The 16403-nt window shown below is 37.9% G+C and overlaps 3 protein-coding genes across 3 annotated transcripts; 2 read left to right on the top strand and 1 right to left on the bottom strand.

Annotated features, from left to right (window-relative positions):
- Window positions 1-314: 314 nt before the first annotated feature.
- On the top strand, window positions 315-6026 carry fas (Fas cell surface death receptor). Its single transcript, XM_028006657.1, has 9 exons — window positions 315-452; window positions 931-1061; window positions 1885-2019; window positions 2747-2864; window positions 4205-4269; window positions 4399-4491; window positions 4644-4684; window positions 4941-4959; window positions 5055-6026. The coding sequence occupies exons 1-9, from the start codon at window positions 391-393 to the stop codon at window positions 5348-5350; spliced, it is 960 nt and encodes a 319-aa protein (XP_027862458.1). The 5' UTR covers window positions 315-390; the 3' UTR covers window positions 5351-6026.
- An 858-nt stretch (window positions 6027-6884) lies between these two features.
- Window positions 6885-11885, top strand: LOC114137822 (inositol 1,4,5-trisphosphate receptor-interacting protein). The gene is given in 3 exon segments (XM_028006656.1): window positions 6885-7128; window positions 9191-10402; window positions 10405-11885. Coding segments are annotated over 2 exon segments (1572 nt in total). The 5' UTR covers window positions 6885-7128; window positions 9191-9258; the 3' UTR covers window positions 10833-11885.
- Window positions 11749-14369, bottom strand: LOC114137824 (glutathione S-transferase omega-1-like). Its single transcript, XM_028006658.1, has 6 exons — window positions 14220-14369; window positions 13224-13332; window positions 12893-13115; window positions 12695-12796; window positions 12459-12565; window positions 11749-12121 (listed from the first exon to the last, which is right to left on the bottom strand). Exons 1-6 carry the CDS (start codon window positions 14245-14247, stop codon window positions 11971-11973), a joined length of 720 nt encoding a protein of 239 aa, XP_027862459.1. The 5' UTR covers window positions 14248-14369; the 3' UTR covers window positions 11749-11970.
- Window positions 14370-16403: the final 2034 nt, after the last annotated feature.

Raw genomic sequence — 16403 nt, 5'->3', positions numbered from 1 at the left:
TTATAGGCCTTGAACAGGCTTTTTAATTTGAGGATGCTGGCATTCAGCTTGAGTTCTTGGGAAAACCCTGGTTCTGAGTGTGTTTGTTTGGGAAATTCCCAAAAACACCTCGACTCACTGTTAATTATCATATGAACAACTCTCACAATCGCAAAACGAGCCATTTTTTTTAACCGGAAAACCTGATATTTACAAAAGGAAAATCAATAAAGCTCGCCCGAACATGTCTATGTTGTTATAAGAGACAAAGACAAAAATAGCGTTTTAAAAAAACTAAGCTTAATTTTAAAAAAATCATGGGCTGCCAATAGAAAATGAAAGTTAGGGGGAGGAGGAAACATGACGAAACCCGGAAGATCACGCTCAGTTACGTGAAAGCGCAGAAAAACAATGGTGTCCTCACGCAAGTTCTCCGAGGGTCTTCTTTTATTTTGTGTTTTCTTTTTTCCAAAGTAAGTAAAGCGACATTTTTGACACACAAACTGTGATTTTCTGGACTCATTAAATGTCTTTAATTACATGCGGCGTGTGTTCGGTGACATTGGGAGGTTGTTTTGACCACAACTTGATTTAAAGCCTGTATGGGGTTGAGTAAGTTGTAATCGCGATTAAAATTGGGAAAAGAACGGGCTTCTGTCATAGAGGAATTGAACCGAGAAAAGGACATTTTAAAGAAACGAGCTGCTTTTGTTTATCTGTGTTTAAGAAAAGGTGTGGTTCGTCGATCCACAGTGGAGAAGAAGAAGAAAACAAAAAAGGGGCGGCAGCCAAGTTCGCCTCGAGTTTTAAATTAGGTTTTTCTAGTAACCTGTTGGTAAATAGGAGCGCATTCAATCAAGCTACGTTACAATAATACACAGTTTGTTTGAACTATTTGTTTTAAGGAATGAACAGAAAGGAAATGAATGATTGGTTTTACTTTCTTTTCAGTGTTGTTTCTCCGGTATCTACCGAACCAAATGTCCGACACTCGTCTCAAGAAAAGCTTCGTGTGAAAAGGCAGGGATGTCAAGATGGCACTTACGAGCACGGAGGCATAAACTGCTGTAAATGTGCAGCTGGTAAGTTTTATTTAAAAAAACAAAAAATTATTGTCTGAAAATATTCAGTCTAAGAAAATACGTTTTTTTTTAATCTGGAAATTATGGCTTTCTGCCCAGGGTGGGAAAGCGTTGGGGGAACATCTGCCAAAAACAAACAAATATTTACCCTGCTCAAAAGCTGTATGTTGTTCATGCTGATGTGGGATTAGGAGCCCCATAGGCTGGCCGTTGCCTTCCTGTGCAATTCCTCTTAAAAATAATCTTGCTTCCTGCACAGTGTGGGCTTTCTCCCATTGACTAGGATTGTCTCCGGTAGAATTTTTTTTTTTTACTGGGCCAATCAATGAACAAAAGGAGAAGTTATAAACAATGACGTTGATTTTTCTGCTCTCTTTTAGAATTGTAGTCGGCCCGTTGCTTTAGCAATAGCATCAGCGGAAGTGAATAAAGCCGTTCAGTCGGTGTTGGCCACGCTTCCAAATATTGAATTGATATTAACAGCTGCCTTGTTCAGATGATCAAGAGCACTTGATCAGTGGAGGATGGTTGTTTGCAGCCCGTCAGTCCGTCCGTCCATGGAATGTATACAACTGTACAAAACCTGCCACTATGGACATAAAAATGAAAAACAACAAAAAATGATGTGAAGGAAAAGGGAAAATTACAAAGGGTTTTATAAATGTTTTACACATCAAAACCTGAAAAGTGTGACGTGTATTTGTATTCACATCCCTCTTTGCTCCCCTTCCCTCTTTACTCTTCAATCAAATTCAGTGCAACCGCTTACCCTTTATCACGGTTTGTTTCTTTACTCTCTGATTCATGTTTGTTTAAATTGCAGGTCAGCGACTGGAAGAGCACTGCACTGAAACGGCAAACTATGGAAAATGTGTATTTTGTGAAGATGGGACTTATAACAGTGAACCCAATTCTAAGGACTCCTGTGAAATCTGCACATCCTGCGGTCCAGAAAACGGTAAAATCTTAGCAGGAGGGCTTTACTTGTTGATTTTCTCAGACTATCTGACTAACTGAACACTGCAGACTAACTGATGAAGTCTGCACTGTCATCATCTTTTTTCTGCACCAGATAGTCTTTGCAGGATTGCATAGGGTGTATCATGGTGGCACACACCAAGATGTCAGATTCAAATAAGTTGTTTTTGGGGTTTTTTTTTTTTTTTTTTTACTGTGGTTTGTTTTGCTTTAAGGAAAAGTAATAATTTTTTTGCAAGCACACCAGTAAATCACACACGTATCAGCTCTATCCACCCGCATTAATACGGCTGGCTGAGACTGAACAAGTAATTTTTTTTTAAATATCAAGAGCATAATTTTCTATTTTAAGGACTTGATCTCACTCTAGTTTTAATTAGATATGTATCCTATAAAAAGTCTCAGATCTATTTATGTTTCCTAGTGTATTTTTGAAATGGAACCAGGATAGCTTTGTAATATCAACAAGCATTAATTGGCTCGAGTACCTTGATTTTCATATTTTTGCACATGGTACTTGCAGAATTATTTGTTATACAGTTAATGTTCAGTGATATATGAAAGAAGAATGAGCTGATTTTCAGTAAAGATTGGAGTAAACCAAAAAAAATGCAGTGAACCAGAGCATTGAGTCTATTTTCAGCACGGGGGGGGGGGTATGTGTAAAAAGTTCTCATATCAGTTACAGCTTTGTTTTGTTTTTTCAGCTAATTTAGAAGAAGACAGACCCTGCACCACTATCCAAGACAGAACGTGTAGATGTAAGGAAGGTCACTACTGCAATACTGCAGAAGGAACCTGTAAAATCTGCCATCCCTGTACAAGGTAAACTTGCTTCTGTCGGATCTTCATTCTCAACCATTTATAGATCATTGTTTTTATTACGTTTCTTGTTAGATCACACGGCACTTGTAGGGATGTGTTGGGCAATCTTAAGACTTTTCTGATTAAATACAGTTCAGAAAATGAACTCTTGACTCATTGTATTTAGCTTTTGTAATTTAGTATGTTTATTAAACGTTCTAAATTACGAGTAAAATTACAGGAATCCAATAAATGACCATTCAACTTGAAATTGTGATGGTAAATAATTCTAAACATATTGTTAAATGCATGTAAACATTTAGTTGGACATTTGTATGGAATATATTTTATATTATGCAACACAATAATATGTACCGGTAAATTTTTTTTACGTAGTCATTTCAGATAAAGCTACAAATATGTTATTAAATAAATGGCTAAGTGAAACTTAACATGTCTACTACCTTAAAATATTTTACTATCCTGCACAGTTACCAATTTGTTGCATTTCAATTTAAATGTACAACCAAAACCAGCAGCACCTTGCAGTGAATTGGTATTAATCACTGCAAAAAACTTGTAAAACAATTAAAAATGCACATGTCAAAAGCAGGAAAAATATACTCATCATCAACACACAAAGAATTGCATATAGGCCGTGTGTGATAGCCCCATGTAGAAATTCACGGCTTCAGATGTTAGTGACTCAAAATCAGTAAATTATAACAAAATGTAATTGCCTTTAACTAAGATAAGGAACAGCAAACTTGCAAAGTATTCCTACAGCTGCTAGAATAATATTCCATATTGTTTATTAATAATATAAACTTAATAAAAATGTTTTAATTATTTTGGTTTTGACTTATAGACTTAGAAAACTAAGTAAGAACATTTCCTTTAACGTACAAAAAGCGCAGCGCCCTTCTGATGACCAGTGACCCGGAGAACACAGAATCATGTGGTTGACCACTTTCTGCTTTATAAAGCCAGAGGAAATGTCACTTCCTTCAGCATTTTGTTATTATCATCAAAAGGACTTTAATCCACAGAAAGGGTTTAGGATTTTTTTTTAACTATTATTATTTATTGAAACATTAGTATCCCTTGCTCCTCAGTAACCAGCCCATGCCTAGTGTACACATAAATTAAGTCCAGGCTCTGCAGTTCAAATATTCTGATGGCTTTGAAGATATTTGGAAAAGGCAAGCAATTTACATGGTTTTATTATTTGAAGAACATCGTAAGAGCGTAATTTTGAAAGCTTTGTATTTGGATTCTTGTTAAACAGAACTTCTTCCATTTGTCCTTAAACTTATTTTGAGAGGGAAAAAAAACTGACCTGGTCTACTCTTTACTTTAAGATGTTCTTCCATTAAAGAGCACTGCACAGCCACCACTGATACGGTTTGCAACGAGGAAAGTACAGGTGAGCTATTGTTGAATTTATTTTACAATAACACATTCAAATTGGTTTATAAAGTGTACTTTGGCTTCATTTATGAACAGGAATGTTGTGGAAGAGCTTATGATAAAAGCGTTGTGTTTTCCTTTTAAGGTTTATCAGGTGGTGCAGTCGCTGGCATTGTGATTGCAGTTTTGTTTTTTGTCGCTGCTCTTGGAGTAGTAGTGTTCTGGAAGAACATTTTGGGTAAGCATACACAACACTCAGTACATGTATTCCAGATATTCATTTGGTTTTCAGTAAACACCATTGTTTAGCTTATATAATAATAATAATTCAATCCATTAGTTAGTTACAATAACAAACTGTTTTCCTTTCTTTCTTAACCATTTCTAAAGGGTTTTTTAAACGAGACACATCAAATTCCCCTGGCCCTGTGGTAAGTTCATTAACTTAGCCACTTTTATATTTTAAGATACTAGGCTTCTGTGTTGTGTTTTCTAGATTCACCTAGAAGACAAAGTTTTTAAAAATCTGTCTCTTCTTTAATCTTAAACAAGCTGACCCTTTATGTAGGAGGGACAGGTTTGTTGTCCTCACTACTACTGTGATTATGTGATAGTTTTGTGGAATAGCCAAATGATTCTGTAGATGAAAGCTGAATAAAAAACGAATAATCTCTCTGTGCTTCACAGAATGACCCACTTCTTCCAGGTAAGACAGAATATGTCTCTGCATGATCAATAAAGCTGCCGTGTGTGTTTTCCTTGGTTGCCCCGAGTCACATCTTCCCTGTCTTTTCATCCCAGTGGAGATGGAGCCGCACATAGTGGAAGTTGCAGAAATAATCGGCTGGAAAGATATGAGACAAATTGCACTCGGCTGTCAGATGGCAAATTCCATTGAGAATGTAAAACTCAGCCACCCCAATGACAGTGAAATGTGGACCCAAGAACTACTGAATAAATGGGTGGAGCTGAAGGGCAGGCCTGCCTCAGTAGAGCTGATCGCGACCCTGCGGAAAATGGGGAAAAACAACAAGGCGGACAAAATCAAAGAGAAACTGTATCCGATCGACTCTCCTGCACAACTTAGTTCTGCCTAAATATTTTTAAACTTTTATGCTGTTAATAAAATAATAGCATGGATTATTTTTGCACAATCAAACATGTTTACGATCTTACAAGATTAGAATGTGCTTTTTTTAAAAAAAAGAAGAAAAAAAACTTATAAAAAAAAATAAAATCTTTATATGAACTTTTTAAATTTAGCAAATGGACAATCACAATCTAAATGCTGATCTAGCTGGTGAGAAAATTGTGCTTTTATTGTATTTTTGCTGTTTTTTGTTTTTTTTTTAAGTTCCTTCTGCTGACTTTCCGTTAAATTCGTAATTTTCCAGCAGGTTTACTCTGTATGCACTGAATGAATAACAAGTTCCAATACGTAAGAGGTCAAAAAATACTTAGCAGTTATAGCATGTATTATTTAACTTGTTTTTAAAAGATTCAACATATGATGATCTAACATTGTTGAGTGAGTTTTATTTAGTCTTTCTGTACTCTGATGCATCTCACTCAATACAAATGTGATCCTCCTTTGTAATGTTATTACTCTTTAATTTCTGGACATTATTGTTGTTTTTTTTTTAGATTTTCTCTTAAAGATGTTGAAAATCTCAAATCCACTTAAATAATGGGGGGGGAACTAATTCACGTGGACATCGAGCATCAATGGTAATATTTTGATTAATAAAAGGGAGAAAAAAACAAGAGATAAAAGGATGAGTTGTGTTTTGTGGCAGAATATTACATACAGCCCTGGGAAGGCTGGTACTATAAAAGTCGAATGTGATGCTACTAAATTACAAATTTCTCTTTGGAAAGCATGGAGTGGCATACAATCAATGCATGACACTTGGCAAAGTGCGAAGGCACTTGTTTCAGACTGGAAGCTTTGTTATCTCGGCCTAAATGTGTGATTTTTGCATAGATTTGCATATGACTATTGCTATACATGACTTACTTTTTTCCCCACAGTAAATATTATATGATTGATACACTATGCCACAAAAAAATCTCTAGCTCCCTGCTAGCACTTTGAAATGCCTTGTTGCTGAAATGTGTTATACAAATAAAATTTGATTTGATTTTGTGCCAGTTTCCAGTACAGCAACTGCATAGTCATCCAAACGTTTCTCCAGATGACAGCCGGAGTCTGAGATGAAAGTCTGAGATGTACAGAGTGAAAAGGAATGGTGGGACCATTCCTCCTGACCACATGGGTAGAGATGTGCTCCTTACAAGTATCTTGCCTCCTGACCTTTTATTTAATTTTATCCAGTGCTGAAGCTCCACCTTGTGGTTCATAGAGACATTTCATTTTCAGTAAAACAACCACTAATCCTTGTATATACTGTATGTGTTGGTTTACATTTCTGTAGATCACATGGTTAACCAAAGGTTACATGATTTGAACATTTGCAACCACTAAGTTCACATATTTTAGCAAGTAAAAAGAGGACAATATTTTTGGATATTGGGGCAACGTGGTGCTGCAACAAAATACATGAGTGCGAAAACATGAAGCAAAATGTAGCCACTGAGGCTGATTTTAAAGTACTGTTGCAGTTGTGCGCCGTTAGGCCTACTGAATAATTTGTGGATTGAAAGTAATCTTGTCATTGCTCAGAAACCCCTAGTTTGGGGCGCAGCTGTGAGATCTGGGCGGTCTTTTTTTTAACATGGGTGGAGCGCACAGCCAGGAAATGTTGAGAAGAGGAGGCTGAGTCAGTGAGAGAAACTGTCCCCAAGTTCGCATGGAGGCTGCTGCTTTTACCGGATGGACTTTATCAACATGGACTTCCTTTAGAAGGGCGCGCAGGTAGGTTTGACGACTCCGTTTTTGATAAACATGTTGGCTTCTCTAAAACCATTAGTTTGGCTGAAAGTCAGTGTGGGGATGCTGAAACATGCTGTCCAAATTATGCAAGACCTTTTCCCGGGAGTCTTTGAGTTGCCCTCTGTTGTTGTAGTAAAACTCCATTTACAGTTTCTGGAGGCACAAAGGGTCATTTGTTCGCCGTTCAGGCTCTCGGTGACTCATTTGGTCTGGAAAAAAATGTTTGTCTGCCCTCCACATTTAGCTTTTTATTTAGTTGCTAAGGCAACAAAGGCGGAGCCGCCAACTGCCACAATTACGTCAATGTCGTTGCATCGTTTCGTTACGTCTTTCTGGAAAAACTCATTTCTTGTGATATTTCACAAACGTACTCTAAAGCGTAATTATAGCTTCTTGATTACATTATCTAATAATTCAAGACAATTTATTAACTTTAATAAAGCTATATCTATATAAATAAATAAATATGCAGTATAATTCCTGTCGTTTTTGTTTTTATTGGTCACATCATGCAGAGCCTGCCTCACTTTGCAAACATTTAACCTTGGTCAAGTGAGGATATATAATAACCTATATATGTATATTTAGCCACTTGTTTTTAACACAGTATTTTCTGTGGCATGCATTTGTACTCAGTCCCCTTTACTCTGCTACCCCTAAGTCACATAATTAGTGAATAGAACCCACCTTTCTTTAATATCAGTATAAATACAGCTCACCTGTCAAGTTCTGAGGCTTGCTAAAACAAATTGGAGAAGAGACACACCAAACACATAAGAGGCTTATCATAGAGTCTGGGTATAAAATCCCAAACTTTTAATATTTCACAGAGCATGCTTCAGTAAAGAAAGCATATGGCACACAATTGCAAATATGAATGATATGGTTATCTACCTAAATTCATTAGTTGGGCAAAGAGAGCATCATTTAGCAAACAGACCACACCATCCTCATGGTGAAACATGGTGGTGGCAGCCTCATACATTTGGGGTACTTTTCTTCAGCAGGGACAAGAAAGTCTGTTTAGAGTTAATGGGAGGCACATGTCCAATTTTTTAAATTCTAGTTCTACTCTCCTGTCCCAGGAAGAAACAACCAAGGATGCATGAGAAGGTTTCTAAAAATCTAACTCCCCCATCCGCCCAAAGAATCAGCTTTTTTTCTTTTTTTAAAATTCTGCTTCTTTACTTGTTGGTCAAAGCAGCCCGCATTGTTCTGTTGCGATAAGTCATTTACAATTTATGCCTTATGAAAGATAAGCAGCTAAACGTATTTTTTGTGGTACGTTTTTGTAACAGTGGCTTAACAAAGTTGATCTAATATGCGCTTCATTTGGGGTCTCTTGTCAGATTCACTGCGTGTTTTGATGCAAGTGTTGGAAATATTTCTGGTGAGTAAGTCGTAGAAAACCCTCATGGGTTTCTATGGCTTCACATACGCCATTACTGCTGCTATTTTAATGCCTCAGGCTGACAAGAAACAACTCATGGTGTTCAAGTGAACTCATAATACTTTCACTTCCCTTTTCTTGTGCACCAAAGGAAGTGTCAAGATAAAATGCTATCACTTTATGACATTATGGGGATGTGAGTTTGGACAATTCCTTCTAGAAGATACCTGCAGGGACTTTGTCGGCAAGTTAATTTTTTTGCGTAACAAGGGCATTTTGAACATTATGCTCTTGTGTAACATGATATCTTAGGGGTGGCTTATATTAAGCTTTTGGGCTTATGTAATATCCTCTTTTCTATACAGTAGAAATGGAAAAGATAAACTATCAATGTGGATGTTTACAAGAAGGGAGTAAATGCAGTTTCGAGGGGGTGACATTTTCTGAAAGGCTTAATCTTTCTACCTCTCTCTAGCCGAGCGTGATAGTGGATGAGTGCGTCATTCAGCACACAGCGTCTGTTTTTAGTCATACAGTCTGTGCTTCCTGCAGTGGGTGGAGAGCTTCCTAGAAATATAGTAACTCTTATAGATTTGTATTGTCTTATATTCATGTGAACTTTTACTAAAAGAAATATTTATGTTTCTGTTTTAGGATGTGAAATACAGCTGGCTCGATGTCTGCTTGGTGCCTGATCGGATGTGTTAAACCGCTAATTCAAGATGCAGGGAACCATAGCACGTGTCTGCATGGTGGTGGCGGCTGCCATACTGAATCACCCGTTACTCTTCCCCCCTGAAAACACCACGCTGCCGGAGCAAGATGAGGATCTGGTGGCTCGGATGCGGGAGCACGAAGAGATGCTGGAGATGGAACATGCCAGGCTGGAGATAGAACTTGCGCAGCTGGACTCTGAGCTGGAGGAGACCCCATCGGATCAAGGTTTCAGTTGGTACTTTTGGAGCGCCGTGTCTTTCGTCGTATTCCTTGCCATCGAGATGTGCAGAGCAGATATCGCAGAAGATGCAATTCATCCAGTTGAGGATGAAGATGTAATATTTGAGACCGTATCCGCCCCACCCAGGACGATGGATAAGAATGCCCTGAGGAACTTCTGCGATAAATGCACCTATACCTCATCCCATGAAATCTGGAAAGTGAGGGAGTTTGTGGAGGGTTTTGCCGACGACCTGCTAGAGTCGCTCCGGAGCATGTGTGACAGGGAGGTGGACATGGAAGTTGGTGATTTCATTGGCGTAGGAAGCATGTTTGAGTCTTGGAAGGTGTGCCAGCCTCTGATGTGTGACCTTTTAGTGCCTTTCTCACCTCCTGATCCTCACTCTTTCCAGTACCATCTGTGGTGCAGCTCCTCTAGTGACATTCCACCAGACATGCAGTGTTGTGGCACCATAAAGGTGACCATGTTTGGGGAGGATGAAGAAGCCTGCCTATGTGGTTCTGCCAACCTTGGGGAGGACATGCTTTGTCTATTGCATAACAAGAGCAAGGTGGTCAAAGTGAACCGCAGCCCCGATGAACTCCTGTGCTCCTATGGCACACATTTCTTAGCCAAAGATCAAGTCATGCGGTGGTTTCAGATTGCTGTCACCAAAGCGTGGGCCGGAATCTCCCACAAATACGACTTTGAGGTCACTTTTCGGAGCCTGGATGCTGCCGGTGCTCTGAAGATCCGATTCCGTTCTGGAAAAGTCATCGTACTGAACCTCATCCCCGTGGTCCAGCTGGAAGACACGAACGCTTATTTTGTCTCGCACTTTCCGTCAGACCACAACGGTTTCCCAGACCCATACTGGCCTCTCTCCTTATCTGTCTGCGAGAGAAATTTGCTGAAGTATTTAGCAAGTGGCAAAATTCTTGCCACTTGCACTGCCTTCAGGTCGCTACTTTCCTGCACAGAAAGCAGTTGAGTCTGACAGGAGAGTCTGCACTCACTAGCTACCACTTCAAGACCGCCATGGTGCACTTGCTACTTAACACCAAGACCTCTGCATGGGGAGCAGCCAGTTTGGAGCGTAGGCTTCAGGACGTGTTCAGCTTCTTGCAGAGGAGTTTGCAGGAGAAGAGACTGTACCACGCTCTAATTGGGAACAGGAAAGTGCCTCGGGACATTCGGGTTCCTGAGAGGTTCCGCAAAGCAGAACCCATCAATCTGTTCAGGTCATTGGTGCTGAGGAGGGAGCTTTATGCAGCGACCGTTAGGCACTTCCAAGAGATGTTGAGAAATGCACCTGTTCTTATAGAAGAGTATACACCTTACTTATCCAATGGATATTAACATCACCGCCTGGAAGAGAGCTTGTAAGCAGAGACACACTGATATGGCTCACCATCCAGGGTGGCTGAGCCTGAGAGCAAGCACAGAATATTTGCCTATAAAGTAGTTGCTGCACTTAAGTCAAAAAATTATTCATACCTCTGGCAGATTTCAGATTGAATCTCTTCATTTCATGACAATGTTTAATCTGACTGACTGTGTAGGACCAGAGTAATAATAAGGAGACCTTCCAACCTCAAAGACCATCTCTAAAGATAAATCCTCGCAAATACCAGTGGAAGCATGCAATAAGCTGGTCAGCTTTTAGGATTTGATTGTTGTAATTCCAATTAAGCTATTTTTATTAAGAAGATGTACATATTTCATAAAACAAAATGTTATCAAAATTGATATTATTCTCTTCACGTTTAACTATTGAGATACCAGTCTCATTTCTTGTAAGAAATCAATTTATTGGTGGAATGAAATAATTATAAATTCAAATTTGTCATGTGGTATGACTAAGTTTAGGCTTAACTGCAACACTTAACAGTGTCGTATAGTTGTGATAGGTTACATGTTGGAAAATGTATGCAGTATTTTGGAGAAAGATCTTTTCAACAAAAGAAGGGGTGCAGGCCACTCTTAGCTTCTTTATCAGTGTATGTATTAACATAAAAATTGTAGTTACATAAAATTTTCCTAAGTGGTTTTGTGATTGCATCTCTTTTTAGTCATGAAGATGACCATTACATTTTCAGAGTGAGCTGTTTAACAAGCTAACAAGAACCTTTTGTTACTCCTAACCCTACCCAATCCAAAGGCAGCTGATACTTTTCCTTTTTAAAGCGTAGTAATTTTTTTTAAGGTATTATTTGTGTCTGATATCGACAACTTATTTTTAGTAAACATAGAAAAACTAATTTTAACCAGAGACTGAAACTGCATAATTTTTATTTTTAAAAAAGTGCAACATTTTGACATGGCTGATCAGAAGCTCATTCAGTTAAAGGGATACAAATTCATTTATTTTGTGACAATTATCCCCAAGAAATACAGCCAACATATCAAGTACAGAGAACGTTCAGTGGACAGTTTGATAACAAAGCTGCTGATTTGTGGTACTGAATATAAATGGACGGATGAACAGCTGTTTATGTTACAGGCCGAGGTCATAGTCGGGTTTCCCCTCAGCAACGCTCTTGTAGAAGGCTTTGTGGGTGTCCATGTTGAACATGGTGGCTTTAACAGCTGGATCCTCCAGCATGCGCTCAGTCCACTTCTTCAGCTCAGGAGTGTGGTCCAGGCAGCTGCCAAGACGAAGGAAATAAAATGATGCAGAGAAGAACATTTCACAAGCACAGTTTTAGGTTTTATTTGCTAAAAACTGATGACCGCAGTTAATAGCCAGTCAGACAATGTTTTTATTTATTTTTTTCCAAATACTGTACTTGAACATTACTGCACTGACCAATAAGTAAATGACTTCAAAACAAAATCCTCTGTGTTCGTTATATTTTTTTATGCTTTTTACCATAAATGATAACTTCTAGCGTCTGGTTTTTTGCACATAAAAAAACCTATTCAATGAATACTTTCCATAAATAAAATTACATATTTATTACATGGTTTATAAGTGTTACTCACTGCTTCAGCTCCAAGACCTCAATCCTCTCAAAAAATGGCCACATCATGTAGTCGATCATTGTGATGGTGTCACCTTCAAAGAACTTTGTCTTTTTCTTCTCCAAGTGCTGAAAATCAATCACCATCATCAGTGTTGTGTCAAGTATAGTACACTAATTTGCCGACCAAAGTAATTAATTTAACCTTGAAGGTATAAAAAAAGGGGAGAAAATTAGCCCATTACGTATTTGACCCACCTCATTCAATTTAGCAAATTTCTCTTTCAGCTCAACTTCCTGTGTAGAGACATCCTCTCCAGTCCTTCTTGCTGAAGGGATCTTGTAGAAGTAAGGTATTACCTAAATAAAAAAAGTAGCGGCATTTCTTTGGTTACTAACAAATACAGCCATAATCAAAAGCTAAAGGTTTTAATGCAAATTTTGCATGGACTTTACCTTGGAAAAATGCTCCAGCAGCATTCTTTGTTGGGCTTTTCCAAAAGGAGAGGATGGAAGAAGCTTTTTCTCAGGATACGCTTCATCCAGATACTCACAGGTGATGGAAGACTCGTATATAACTTCACCAGCAGATGTCTCCAGTGCAGGCACAAGACCGAGAGGGTTCTTTTCAAGAAACCACTCGGGTTTCTCTTTCAAATTGATGTTGATGGTGTCATATCTTGCATACAAAACAAAATCGGGTTATTCAGGCAGTGAGAAAATAAGTTCATTAATGAATAAAAAAAGCTGATTAAAAAAAAAATTGTTTTTTAAAATGTATTTTTACTTGATCCCTTTGGAATTCAGCGCTAATCTGGTCCTTTGAGCAAAAGGGCAAAATCTCATGCTGTAGAGATGCAGTTGACCTTTGGGAACAGGGCCAGGTGCAGGGCTTCCTAAGGTCAAATGCAAAAAGGTTGCTTTATTTATGATAAAATGCAACAAGATAAACAACAAATGTGTATCCTCTTCTGATTATGTAATATTTAAAAATACATGTTTTTCTTTAAATTCTCAATCATTTTCTAATCTTTCACATTTCACCTGAAAAATCTAATTCATAATAAATGTAAAAATACATAAATAAAGACAAAGGATGAAAATCAGGTCAAGTTGAGGTAAACTAGAATAAATATCTTAATGGGATGTGAGTAGACCTGAATCAACAATCTGGCTTCTTGTAGAGCATATTACACCTAAGACATAAATGAGAAGTACTATTATAGTGACAAACTACACAAATACACTTATAATCGTCAGAGAACTTTTGAAATGATTCTCTATAACTTGTGTTTTGAAAAAGTATTCACCCACTTTCAGATTTCTGCTTTGTCACACTATCGCGTCGGTATCTCAGAAAGTGCTAAAATAAACTTTTACTCTAGCTACAGCCAGAATTTATTCATTTGTCCGCTTAAAAATGCCATTTACCAACACATTCATTTCATATTAAAACCTTTGATACAAAGAAATTATGGCGCGCGCGCTAATGAGAAAAAAGAAAACCCTGCAGCTCAAACGGGTCAAGAAATGCTTATGTAATGGATTGTTTACAAGCTGGAGGGAAACGGTCATATGATAGAGACCACAATGACTTTGCAGATTTATTCCCATCATAATTTCTGCCTGAGAATGTCAATGAGGTTAGCACTTCAGAGTTGGTTAAGATAATTAAACGAATTCTTGGAGAAAACAAAGGGAGGACGCTCAGCGGCACAAAGTTTAACAAGCTGACAGAACGCAAGAAATGGTCCCTAGGTTGACTTATCTGGACGTGCCTTACCTTTAGCGAAACATTTTTCAGTAGCCATGGCGTTCCTGAGGAATGGGTCAGAAGCAGTTTGACCAGAGATGACAAACACACTGCAAGGCGCAGAACTACTTTACTTTGTTAACTACTACCGGCGTAGGTGCGTCAGAAACTTCGGAGCCAATAGCGCATTAGTAGGCGGATACAAATGAAAGGTGACTTGGCACTAAATATCATGATTTAACCCACATTTTTTAAGGAGGTGTAGTTTCGTAAAAAAGTGTTACTGAATTTTGTTCCTCCGAATAAAAAAAAAGGACAACATTTTTTTTTTCTTTGAAGCTGTTCCGTTTCAGATGCTTTCCAAAGTAAAAGTCTTTTAACATGAAATCCTGAGAGTACTTATAAATACCTAGGGATACTATTAATGATAAATTGAGCTCCGGTTCCCCAGGTGAAGTCATTGGACAGAAAAGCACACTCGTGTAGGCACTTTTATTGGAAACTATCGAACTTTTAATGTTAGTCCTGCTTAATGAAAGTGTTTTATTCTTGTTTTTTTATTTTTTTTATCCATTCTTAGCTATTGCCAGGTGTCACCTTCAGTCATGAATAAGAACTGTTTTCAGGGCATTGCTACAGTTGTCAAAATGATGAAGTCCACCATGTTGTCCATTTGTGTGTTGCTTCAGATTACTCCAGTAAGCATGTTCTAACTCTGTTTACATAAGAATGAAGATTTTTCCTAAATGTGTGATTTTATATTTTCCACAAAGATTGCATTTCATGGGATCAGGACAGTCTTTTGTTGAATTTTCTTTTACTTTTTCAGTTCTTACAGGGCACATGTTTGCATTCTGCAAAAAAAAATGTCCGCCCCCATCTTGAAACTCCACGGTCTGTTTCACCACACAGGTTTGTCAGGTCAGTCTGTCTTCAATTTCTTTGTATTCTGTCAGGTATTCAGACGGCAGTCAGAATACATGGCTACTGTAAAGCTTAGAGGTATCCCTCAAAGAGTGGTATCATTACATAGCAGAAGTAAAGCTTAACATATTTGGCTGTTAAATTGTTGAATATTGGTGGAAAAGACAACCTCAAAGTTTTTTTGTGGTAGTATGAAGACTAAAGCCAGTCTGCATTGAACTGAAGCCAAATTCCTTCTGTAGGACAATTATTCTGTTGTTAAATGTTTGAGAACTGTTGCCCTGAAGCAACTTGTATCCCTTTGGTGCTCAATATTCAGAATCAGCTCCAGCTTTGTGCTCACAAGTTCATCATCTAGGAGACAGAACCAATGTTCAGCTTCCACGCAGAATATATATTTCTATTTATTGTGTGCAAATTGATGGGTAGTTTATAAATATGACCTACATTAATTGAATAGTAAAAGCTGTACTAAAATAGTATGCATAGAGTGTTTGTCAAATAAGCATATTTGAATAATGTTGTGCATGCAGACATTGGATTTGTACAGCTGCAGCTCTTTAGAGCTACATTCATTCTGTTGTTGCGCAATACCCCTCCCCACTTCTCTCTCTACTTCCTCTTCTGAGATTGGAGATGTCCTACCAGCTCTCCGTCTAACGGATGAAATGAGTTTCCTAAATCTGCTGGGATATACCCTGTCCTGAACTGAAGTAAACTCTGTTTAAGCTGGTGTTAAGAATATCATATCCATCACTGTCTTAGAGACATTATGTCCTGATGTCTGTTCTAATGACCCAGGGTTGCTCAACGGTCCTCCTACGTCTGTTGCCTGCACAACCTTTTCTTTGAAAAGTTTAAGTTGTTCAACAATCTGTTTCCAAGTAAGGCATTGATCATCTCTGCTCTCCTGTTAGTTCCCCCTTTTCCCCTATCCTTTTGCCTATAATCTACCTCCAATATATCAGTGATCTTTAATTGGAGTTACACCTTCTACACCATTTCAAGTTCAATGTCAAAATCACATTCATACCCTTTTTTAGTTTCTTTGATTTAGCATGCATTTATAATATTATAATAACCATAACTTATTAGTTACTCTTATTATAATCTTAATGTGAGTTATTACAGATGTTTTCTGAAAAGAAACCAAGAATAATCCATGATTCTAATTATTTGATACCAAAGTTACAGTTACTTGTTTTACTTGTAAGGGTTCCCACAAGTGTAAGTGTAAGTATTATTGTAAGTAAACCAATATTAATATAAGTATTTTACTTTGGGTCTTAT

The sequence above is a fragment of the Xiphophorus couchianus genome, chromosome 22 (genome assembly GCF_001444195.1).
Source record: "Xiphophorus couchianus chromosome 22, X_couchianus-1.0, whole genome shotgun sequence".
NCBI lineage: Eukaryota > Metazoa > Chordata > Actinopteri > Cyprinodontiformes > Poeciliidae > Xiphophorus > Xiphophorus couchianus.
Note: the sequence above shows the minus strand (reverse complement) of the source record. Positions and strands in the feature narration are given on the sequence as shown.

Excerpts from the sequence above, each read along its gene's own strand:
- fas (XM_028006657.1), top strand. The coding sequence starts at position 391 with ATGGTGTCCTCACGCAAGTTCTCCGAGGGTCTTCTTTTATTTTGTGTT. Across the intron at positions 4,270-4,398 it reads TTGCAACGAGGAAAGTACAG|GTTTATCAGGTGGTGCAGTC; the intron begins GTGAGCTATTGT and ends TTTCCTTTTAAG. Across the intron at positions 4,492-4,643 it reads GTTCTGGAAGAACATTTTGG|GGTTTTTTAAACGAGACACA; the intron begins GTAAGCATACAC and ends CCATTTCTAAAG.
- LOC114137824 (XM_028006658.1), bottom strand. The coding sequence starts at position 14,247 with ATGGCTACTGAAAAATGTTTCGCTAAAG. Across the intron at positions 13,333-14,219 it reads TGAAAAATGTTTCGCTAAAG|GAAGCCCTGCACCTGGCCCT; the intron begins GTAAGGCACGTC and ends ATTTGACCTTAG. Across the intron at positions 13,116-13,223 it reads CTGAATTCCAAAGGGATCAA|ATATGACACCATCAACATCA; the intron begins GTAAAAATACAT and ends TTTGTATGCAAG.